The 11,431-nt window shown below is 46.4% G+C and overlaps 1 protein-coding gene across 1 annotated transcript; it reads right to left on the bottom strand.

The window, feature by feature from the left end:
- Nucleotides 1–365: 365 nt before the first annotated feature.
- On the bottom strand, nt 366–11,119 carry LOC100125657 (glucose-1-phosphate adenylyltransferase large subunit 3 precursor-like). Its single transcript, NM_001112588.2, is given in 16 exon segments — nt 366–746; nt 3,764–3,887; nt 4,511–4,571; nt 4,649–4,755; nt 7,966–8,070; nt 8,155–8,241; nt 8,318–8,398; nt 8,505–8,577; nt 8,900–9,012; nt 9,271–9,364; nt 9,670–9,725; nt 9,819–9,902; nt 9,993–10,085; nt 10,183–10,356; nt 10,563–10,709; nt 10,906–11,119. Coding segments are annotated over 15 exon segments (1,545 nt in total). The 5' UTR covers nt 11,074–11,119; the 3' UTR covers nt 366–746; nt 3,764–3,785.
- Nucleotides 11,120–11,431: the final 312 nt, after the last annotated feature.

Consider the following 11,431-nt stretch of genomic DNA (forward strand, 5'->3'; position numbering starts at 1 on the left):
TTATCCTTCCACCATAATTCAATGTATATAATCTAAGAGTAAAAACAAATCTGCCATAAGGGCTAATTTGGTAGCCAGTTTAGGAACCCTAATTTTCCACGGGGTTTTCATTTTCCCAAAGAAAATTAGTTCATTTTCTCTTGAGAAAATAGAAATCCTTGGAAAAATGTAGTTCACAAACTAGTTTCTCGCTGGTGCAATCTTCTGAACATTCTCGCTGGTGTGATCTTCTGAACATTCTCTTCACATGTGAGCGTACTGGTACTTGTTCAAGGGGCGTACGTTTGGTAGAACGGACACACGCGAGACCACCCCGAAAGTGGGCATCAATAGGCAATTAGGCATGGACTTGGCACATGAGATGCACGGGTCGTTCTTCGGCACAACAATAAATAAACAAATAATAAGAGTAGGTACTATAACATGCTCTCTCGTACTTGTACCCTATCTCTCCCTCTACATGTACAGACACTTCACGTAAATTACTGCTAGAAAAAAGGAACAAAAGATACCCTGCGCGCGCCGGCACTAGCCGAGGCTTATGAAAGGACGTGAAATGGCCTCATGCTCATGGTTTGGCCGTACCGTTGGCGTGTTGCAGGTGCTCCATGCCTATATCCACACTTCTTTAGCTGCATCGACAGTCTCCTAATCTTTTGTGCTATTGGGGTTTTATTGACTGCATCTGCGTCGTAGAACTCTGCTGTGGGCTTCAATGGTGTGCTCTTCACTGAGGGATTGGTATTCTGCAATTTACAGACATGGATTTATGACTCGGTGGCATATAGAATTTCAAAGCAGCAACCACATGGTACGCATCTAATAATCAAAATAGTTTCTAGGATTGGAATCGGAAAACCAGATAATTAGCACTATCATGACTTCCTGAGTCATGTTTCAACCAGATATAAGCTGTTGAAGTCCATTTTTCTTTACTCCAGGAACTGTAGGTAGCAGGTACCAAAGTTATTCCAAAGCATTTGCATGTGTCAACTACTACATCATCTCCAAGCATGTACTGCTAACTCCAATTTGTGCGTATCCTCAAATGCACTGGCACATACCCTACAGTATCAGGACCTCAGCACAACTTTCAAGATTGGTGGGGCAGCAACGAAATGAATGTTCAGAAACAGTCTAGAAAAGGTTTCAATTCTCTGGTGATGTTGGTGACTTGGTGGATCTGGAAGCACATAAACGCTTGCATTTTTTTATGAGGCTACTCCCAGCCATCAGTCTATTGTGCAATGTATCAAGGATGAGGCCGACATCTGGTGTAAGGTGTAAGGCCGGTGCCTCAGGGTTGAGCTCTATCTAGCTTGAGTAGTTGTAAGGTTTGGCCGCCTTGAATTGGCCTCTTTGTACCTTTGTTTTTGGGTCTATTTTGGAATTTGCTACTTCTTAATATATAATGATACGCAACTCTCCTTCGTGTTCGAGAAAAATACCCTACAGTATGAACAGGTCTGAAGCTAGTGCTAAATTAACCCTAGCAGACCAGTCAAGGAACATGTATATTTCGTTGAAATTTACAGTGAATGGCCTTAGTGGCAAAAATGCTACTATCATGGTACATTGGCTCCAGGGTAGCTCAATCTAGGAGAAACCCTTGAGTGTCAATACATTTGTTCAGCATGTTCCCAATACATACAAGAAACGGTTCTTCCCCCTGCCAACCTTTTTTTGTTCACGTGATGTTTAGTAGATAGTAAGGATTTATTATATGCAGATCTTTCCACTGCCGTACTTAGCATGAGTGATATGAGGATGATATAATCATAAAAACAGGTCCAAATGCATCGACCCTCAACTGTGGTTTACTTTTTTCTCGAACGACGCAGGAGAGTTGCGTGTCATTTCATTTAAGGAAGAGAGCTGTGTCATTTCATTTAAGGAAGAAAAACAGCGGGAAAGGTCAAGAAACCCAACCCAAGTACAGACAGGCCCTTAGCAGGTTTTACAAAGTAACTGAAAACAAAAAGAACAACCAAGACCACCAGCGCCTAGCTAGCTAGCTGGGATCAGCGCCCTATTAGGCCATGTTCGTTTGATCCCAAAACCATAGGGATTGAGGGGGATTGGAAGGGATTGGAGATGATTTTGACTTGTAGGGGATTTAATCCCCCTCAATCCCTATAGATGAGCACAAAACGAACAGGGCCTTAGGGTTGATTTGGTGATCAGGGATCATAGGGGGATTGGAGGGATTGAGGGGGAAACTAGTTCATTTCCCCCTCAACCCCCTCTAATCCTCCCGTGATCCCCTTGTCACCAAATCAACCCTTAAGGAGCTCAAGCAACCTAAAAGCTCCCGCAGCACACCAAAGGATGCCCTCGCTTCCTATCCTAAGGAGAAGAAGCTGGACATTAGGCTGCACACCCTCAAACACACACAAGTTCCTGAATTTCCAGATTTCCCAGGCTACCAGAATACAGAGAGTGCTCAGCCCTTTTCGAAAATTCTTTGGCACCGACTTGACAGATCGCGCCCACCAGGAGAAGAAACCCGAGTCAGCCAGAGTGGGGGAAATTTCAGCCAGCTGCAAGGACTGCAAAATCAAGGCCCAGATCTGTCTAGACAAGACGCAACCGATGAGAATGTGCTGAAGGGTCTCATCAGCCTGGTCACACAAGGGGCAGGCAGCTGGGTGGGCGAGACCACGCTTGGCAAGTCGCTCCGCAGTCTAACACCGGTTGTTCTTGGCGAGCCAAAGGAAGAATTTGCAGTGGAGAGGAGTCCAGCTTCTCCAGATTAATCTCCAACGTCATAACTTGGAAGTCCTGGGTTGGTCTTTGAGAATCCATTGGTTGTGGGTTCAGAAAACCGACCCTAACAGACCGTGGGCTGGCTTTAGCATCAGCATCCCACCTCAACTGTGGTTTACATTTTTGTTTTTACTGTTCCAAAATTTAGTTTTCACCAAAAATGTTGACTTTCGTATTTTAAAATTTGGAATCGAAACACATAGAAAATAGGACTGAAAAATGCATCTCGTACTCGACCGGAAACGGTAAATTTACCGGTTTCTCGGTCTTCTCTACCGGGAAATCGAACCCTGCCCTCAACATACATGGGATCATTTTCCACCCCATCATGTAAAAGCCTCTCACAAGTACCATACCGCATTCCTCGACCTCATCGATTTGGGAACAAGCCCTAGAAACAGAACAGCACTTTCAAAAGAAATGGTGAGTCTGATGACAGCAGATAATCCTATCCTAGAAAACGAATATGTTAAGGTTCTCAGAATTCTGCCTCTGACAAGAAAAGAAGAAAGGAGGGCATAAGGGTACAAGTTCCAAGAGATTTAGGCAGTGGAAAAGGTTGATCTCAACTTCTCAAGGAGTAGGACGGGCTGCAAGCAATATTGATAAGCTTCTGCCTGCCTAGGGTGTATGGAAATATTGCACAGGCAGGCATAATACCCTTAGACGTAGGCAATTAAAGTGGGACCTACATTACACAGCTCTGAATATTATTAACTCGTCCTTTTCATTCTTTACATGTCAGCAATTAGTACACTGTTTACAGAGTGTTTCTTCACTACCTAACTTTATAGTAGAAATTGATTTGGTGATAACACTAGACAAATCTGGACATTCTTCGTTTATTCATTATGTATAGGCTTAACTTGTTTATTTGTCAATATTTCTGCATTGTACACAGAACATTCATTCTCTAACTTTATAAAATTTTTTGTAAATCAAATTATCATGTGCAATAATATTAGTTCCATATTCTTAAGCATCACACTTAGCTTACCTGCAGATAATTCTATAATCTTCTAAATTTTTGTACCATTCAGAATTACTGCATTCTTGAGCACCACAGTTATCCCAGAACGAATGTAATATCCTTCAGCTGGCCTGTCTGCTTCTTGCACATTCTGCATTCATAAGGGGATATTCTCAGCTCAACATCTTACTCTGGAAAAATGACAAACAAGGGCCTCCTTTGGAACGCAGGAATCATATAGGAATTTGACAGGAATCAGTTCATTTTCACAGGAAACGGGGAATTTTCCCTCAATCCAAAGGAGGCCAAATTTCATAATATGAACAAAAATAACATTTGCAGAATGTAATACACTCATTATATGTCATATTGGACCCTTATACAATGGGTTTTCCTGGCCATCTTTTTTTAGCAAAGTAGATTAAGGTCATCTCATTCTAGCAATGACTTTTTAAGAGATAAGGCTATTTCTATGCCAAAATAAGAAAAAGCTGGCATTCTTTGTCATTTATAGTTGGTCATCAAATTAAGAATCAACCACTGATTCATTATTGCAAGCACGTTCATGCTCATCCTTACCGAGTTATCTTATGTAGCATGATATGCTCATTCTTACAGAGTGATTTTATTTTATCAGTAAATGGCTAAGGAACTGAGCTAGCAGATATTGAATAGGATCAAATGTATGGACTTCAAAGCCTAGCAGATATTGAATAGGATCAAATGTATGGACTTCAAAGCCTTCCATAAAATTTATAAAGAGGGGTTTCATACCTCAGAGTTCATAATGACTACATTCTTTCCAATTCGAGCATTTTTATCAATGATACAGTTCCTGTGTGACAAAACTCTACGTCAATGAAACATGCATAATACTTAGGCAAACACATTAATATAGAAAGAGACAATAACCTTATTTTAGTGTTCTCTCCAACACCGACTGGGACTTTTCCAACAGACAGCTCAGATAATCTCTCAGCTTCAGTCTGGTAGTAATCTGCCCCCATCATCATGGTGTCCTAAACCATTTTGTTGTTCATTAATAAACTTGAAAATAAACAAGCAATCCACAATATTCAGCAAGAACAGAAAATTGTGTTATCAATGCTGGATAACTACTCGCATTGCAGAGTACAGTTGACGATTAAATACCCATGCACATTTTGCTTTAAAATTCAAAACTAACAAAAGGGTACGAAATCGGCACAAAACTAAACAAACAAAAGAGCTCATACATGCTCAATGATGCATGGTGATTGTTAGAGTATATTAGGCAACACCGGATATGGATAGTTTAGGATTGATTGTAATCCCATGATAGCATTCCTTATCTCTAGGAGAGGTGTCTTGCACTCCAAGCCTATATAAACAGCCCGAAGGCTCAAGCAATAAATCATCCCACACATTATATGCATTCTCTCCTTCCTTCATGGTATCACGAGTTAGGGTTTCTAAATCCTAGCCTAGTCTTCCACTACCGCCTCCGCGCCGCCCCCAGGGAGATCATCTCCTCTGGGGGCAGCGCCCTCGTAGGATGCGCAGCCGATCCCTCTGATTTGCTGCGCCAGTCGTCGCGTACTTCACGTCGCCCCGCCACCCGTCGTCGTTGTGTCAAAAGCACTAGCAGATCGGGACTTTCACCTGATCCGCATTGTGGTGGTTGTCTCCTCCGTCGCCGGCTAGCTCTGCCTCGCTCCGTCCTGTTCACACGTCGTCATGGTGACGACTGTGGCCAGGCCACCGCGTCCTAGCTTCCCCTCCGCTCGCCGTCGTGGTGACGGCCGCGGGGAGGCAGCTCGGATCTGCAGAGGCTGCTCCACCACTGGTGTGTCCCTCTGTGTGCCTGCGTCCACCCTTGGTCGAGTCGTGCCCCTCCGCGCCGCCGGCTAGGCCTTCACCCACGCGGACTCGGCCGATCAAGCCGCGGACTCGGCCGCGCCGTCGGGCCTCCCCTCGCCTCGGAGCTATGTCGTGGCACCTCGCCACCGAGCCGCCCCTCGCCATGGAGCGATGCTGGGCTCCTCACCACCGGGCCGAGCCACGCCGCCAGGTCGCGCCGCGATGGTGATCGCGGGCTACGCCCTTCCCCCTGTCACTGTGATGACGGGTCGCGCCGCCCCCTTGGTCGCTACAGTGATGGTATGGATATGCCTTTTCTCTCTTCCCTATTCTAGAGAATGATGACAGGAGGATGGGGGCTAGTCACCCGCTCTGCTATCTTTCTCCGTGACTTGATTCTCTACGCTAGGGGAACAGAGGATTGGTGGACTGGCTATCGGTACTTCGGTGATGTCCCTAGATATGTTGTTGTTGTGTGTATCTTTTCCTTTTTTCCCCGATCAGAGATCGGGTTTGCGTCGCCCACCGCCAGTCGACTCGCACATCCTCGACATCGGCTTCCTCATCTTCTTCGACGGTGCAACTGGCGTGGCATGCGGCGTAACCGGAACGCTTGCCTGTGTCGCGCCTCTTCGCCTGCAAATGGCTCTATGCCGGCTCGTCGTCGCCACCACCGATCGGGAGGCTCCACCATCATCGTCTCCGCCTCGCACGTCATCGGCCTGATCAACCGATCGCGGGCAAACCACCCTCCCGAGACGTTTATCGTCCATCGCGCGATGCTTCGCCAAGCAAGAGGGCCGTCGTTGTGTCGCCTCCTCGGGCAGCAGCATCGTTGTCTGTCGGCATCCTCATCGTTGCATCTACACGTCGATTCCATCGGTGTGCGTCTCCTGCGCACGGTCTACGAGCTGTTTGACACCTGTAAGCTGCGTCGACATACTCGTCGCTGGTCTACACCACATTTGTCCTCGAGTTCTTCGCCGACAAGTACCTTCGTCGCGCTCCTCTGGCGCCATCGAGTCTCTTCATGTGTGTCGTAACTCTCACCGTTGCGACTCCAGGATCCTCGATGCGTCACCACGCCTACCTCTTCGCCTTCGTCCAGCACATCCTTGTTGCCAGCGTCGTCGTCTCATCCTCGACTATTTCGTCTACTCCGCTCTAACAACTGTGAGCTACGACGGCACTCCCGCCATACGGCACTACAACCATCGTGGAGGTCTTCTCTGTTCAGACGCTGACACTTGGTTGGGGCCTTCTACCTAGTACGGCGGTACTGGCAACACTGGCACGTGCATTCGTCTACGACGTGTTTCCAGGCGTGGCAAACCCGGAGCACGCCTCGTCCATGGCGGTTTGACAGCATCGTCCCCGGCATCGACTACTTCCTCTATGACTGCCTCGACTACATCGCCATCTTCGTCTATGGCGTCCTCCTACGCCACCATCACTCTGGCGCTTCCTGGCGCGCTACGGGCCTTCCCGCGTGATGCACCCGCGACTTGTGTGGCTTGTTGTCTTTGGCATCCTCGACAGCTACATCGATCACAGCTACCCGACGCACAGCACCTCGACACGGCTACTCATCCTCACGCTTGGCTACTTCGACATCGGCACAAAGGGCTACCCCGCCTTGCTTGGGCAACCTCGTCGGCTTCCACTCCAGCCACAGCATCTGCGTCGCATCGACCATTACGACTGCGGGGGGTGTCAGCTCGACTGCTTCTTCTACAGTCTCATCGTCTGCACCGCTCCCACTGTGACAGGGGGGGTCTTAGAGTATATTAGGCAACACCGGATATGGATAGTTTAGGATTGATTGTAATCCCATGGTAGCCTTCCTTATCTCTGGGAGAGGCGCCTTGCCCTCCAAGCCATGTACTCTTATATAAACAGCTCGAGGACTCAGGCAATAAATCATCCCACACATTATGCGCATTCTCTACTTCCTTCAGTGATGTCACAAATGTGTATATTGCAGAAAACAAACATAAATAAATGGGCACTACAGAGTAAGAGTCTGATGGACGTGACAATGGATTGAGCTACATCATGTGATGTTTTATTTAGCATTTCATATGTTTAATTACAATTGTGGTCATTAGATCTCCCTTAGGGCTTGTTCGTTTTAACATTAATCCATATGGATTAGATGGTATTGAGTCGGTTTAAATCCATAGCAAGTTAAAATCCATTCCAATCTATTTTAATACACTCCAATCCACATGGAATTGAAACAATCGAACAAGGCCTTAATAAAGTTATGAATATCAACCATGCAAACTGAATATCAAAGAGTAACATTTTCCCCACCTAACTCCCACCCCACCAGGATAATTTTAGATTTCCTTTGCAACTATATAACTCACAAACACTCAATAATTTACCTTGAGCTGCACTCCCGGTTCTAACCTTGAGCGGATACCAATGACAGAGTGCTCAACACTGCACTCAGTTAGAAAGCAGCCATGTGAAACTATAGAGTTCAAAACCTGCACAAAAACAGATAAATCAAGCAAGGCTGCCAGGTAATGCATTATAAACGAAACAATGTATAGGTAATAAGAGATTCTGACCTTGCAGTTTTCTACCTTGGTTGGGGGTAAAAATCTAGGAGATGTAAAAATAGGCTTCACGGGATCATAAAAATAGAAGTTGGGAGACTACAAAATAAAAAATGAAACTATTATCCAAGCTCGGAAAGATTAAGCCAGAAACAATGTTAATCAAAATGTAAACCTGATCAGTGAGAGCAAGGTTTGCTTCAAAGAAAGACTTTATTGTTCCAATATCTTCCCAGTAACCATCAAACAAATAAGCCTGGAGCCAACAGAAGAACAGATCCTTCAGACCACGTGTTCATGACAACTAAAAGAAGGTAACATAAGTTCATTTTGGATTTTTGACGAATGTAGAGTGTAAATACCTGCACATCATAATCTTTTGCAGCCATTGGAATCACTTCTAAGCCAAAATCATTAGCTGTAGGATAATGGCCTCTAATAAATATGCACAACAAAGAAAGAACATAAGTGTCGTCACCACCAGCTGCAACATAATGTGAATGAAGGTGCATGGAGATTGCAAGATGTCATAATTCCTGTCTTACAAGATACAAGTCAAAAGAGGTAACAATTTTGTAACTTGTGGTTAAATTCACGTTTGTTGGGAACCACAAAAGGCTTAATCAAAAGAAAGCTAGATGTATCGTTATATACAAACTGTGAACACGAAATGTCATCAATACATTGTTCTTTCACGTAAAAGGTTTTAAAAATAACCAACAAAAGCCTTACTTAGCAAGTTTGTTCTAATTCTTACCTCAGAAGCTTTCTGAGAACATCTGCCTTGAATACATATATTCCCATTGAAGCCATGTATTTGTACGTACTTGCAAACTCTGGGGATAATCCAAACAATCCCATGTCCACTTGCTTCATTAACAAGTACAATAGAGTATTTAAAAATCTTTCCACAAAGTAAATAAATCCAAGGATACCATTTGAAATGAAGTTAGGGAGACATAGGATTCAACTCAAATAATTTAGAAGATGATGCAACATAAAAGGAAGCCCATGACAAAAATACTAATTATGCAAAAGAAAGGCAATATGCAGTCAATCTATACTTGTCTGAATAAATCATTAAGTAGTTGTTCATCTTTGGGGTCAGTGAGAGGGAGTGTACCATACCATTGATTCCAAATCTGCACCCTTGGGCTTTTCAAGGAAATCAGTGATGTGCCCATTCCTGTCGGCCTTCATCAATCCAAAATCAGATGCCCGACTGCATGTATATATGAGATAAAAAAACAAAATAAGAAGATAGGAATATGTTAGCGTGGGATATGACAACAGTAAACAAAGTGATTCTAGTTCTTATAAAATGCAAAGCATGAGATATCTGAAGCTTTCCAGCATGAACATTGATGATAGTCATAAACAAATATGCACTACTGAATAAACAGTGCATACAGTATAGGTAGCTAAGATATCATCATATTGGCATATTGCTTTGTTAGCCAACTGAATACTAGTTTAATTACCAAGAAAAGGCAAGGAACAAATTTAAAAGGGACAAAGCTGGATGACCTTTCATCCATTGGAACACACGCAACTGAAATATCAGCACCAGAGTCAACATGCTTCTGCAAAACAATATTATAATATACCTTTGTCAAGCAATGAAAAATAAGACTGAAACTTGAAATTACAACATCAACTTGCAGCAGATAGGAGACCTGCACAAAATCCATGTAATCCATCCGATACAGATGATCACCAGACAGAATCAGTATGTTTTCTATACATTTGAGTCTTGCATCCTTCACAGAATAACATCAGGCAAAAAGTTAATTGGACATAGTGATAGCATACTCTGAAAGGTAGAGTATTACACATGGCCCAGGAAGAACCTCAAAAAGCCAGAGGAACTGCCTGACAGCATCTGCTGTTCCCTGGAACCATTTCTTTCCTGATTCCCCAGCTGTTTGGGTAGCTGCCAGCACCTATCCAATGAGCAAAAAATAAACAGGCAGAAAACAAGATCAGGAGTCCATCGCAATGGTATTCCGCAATCGAGCCTGCTTATACCGAAGAGTGTACCTCCACAGACCCGCCACTGAATCCAACTCCCTCACCAAAGTTGTATGTCCTTGCGATGTGGCGATTGAGAGACTGGGAATTGAACTGGGTGAGGACGTAGATCTTGTTGATCTTGCTGTTTATGCAGTTGCTCATCGGGATGTCGATGAGCCTGTAGCATCCCCCGACGGGCACCTGAGAGCGAGAGACGGCGACTGAATCACTATTACAGTAACTACCCCGTAGCTCAGTCGATGGCACGGATTGCAACGGGAATCTACAACCGCTAATCCCAAGTTGTGTAGTAATGCCGTACAAGAGATTGATGAATGACGAAATGTGACTTATGAGCGATGGAGACAAAGTCTAGAAACAGGGAGGTGCTGAGGCGATTTTATTACCGCGGGCTTGGCCCTTGTACGCGTGAGCGGGAAGAGGCGCGTGCCGGCGCCACCGCCGAGGATGATGGAGGCCACGGTGTCCGGGCTGACGTCCCTCCGCGCAGCCGCAGCCGCCGCCGCCTGGGCGCCCGAGTCCGCCTGCTCCTCCTGCCACAGGTGACAACCCGAAAATGTGATTGACCCATGACCCGCCCTACCACGGAACGGCACGGCACGCGAACGCAACACAGATCACGCCACGCTTGACACCAGCGTGGCCTAGGCCCTTGGCGGCGGCTAGCATGTCCAATTGTTGGAAGTCGGAAGCACGCGGACCTCACGGCAATGCGCGAGCGCGACTGACCTTGATCCCACGGGGGGCGTCGGCGAAGACGCAGGTGGTGGTGGTGGCGATGGCGGCGACCGACACCGCGCGGCGCCGGGTCGGGGGCGAGGCGCGGCGCGCGGGGAGCGGCGTCGCGAAGCTAGCGAGGAAGGCCGCGCTCGTGTGCGGCGCGGCGGGGTACGCCATCGGCCGTGCAGCCGTGCCGTGGTACGTACGGGGTGGCCGCGAGGCGCTGGAGCCTGGAGGAGACGGCGCGCAGGCAGGGGAGCCGGGAGAGTCTCTCTCTCTGGCTGTGGGGTTGCAGCTCGGGGTTTTGTAACGGGACGGGACGGGACGGAGTGGAGCGGGTGGGGAGCCGGGAACAGTGGGTAGGCGCGTGGGGGCACGGAGGTTTTTTGGATCCAGCTCGCGCGGCTCGAGTCACGAGAGATTGGCTGGCCAGCCGTTCGGCGGTGACCCGGCTGAATGCTTCTTTGCTTCCCACGGTTCCGTTCCACCGCTCACTGGCGACTTAAAAAAAACAGTCACCCGGCCACCCCCTCGC

Source organism: Zea mays, chromosome 7 (assembly GCF_902167145.1).
Source record: "Zea mays cultivar B73 chromosome 7, Zm-B73-REFERENCE-NAM-5.0, whole genome shotgun sequence".
NCBI lineage: Eukaryota > Viridiplantae > Streptophyta > Magnoliopsida > Poales > Poaceae > Zea > Zea mays.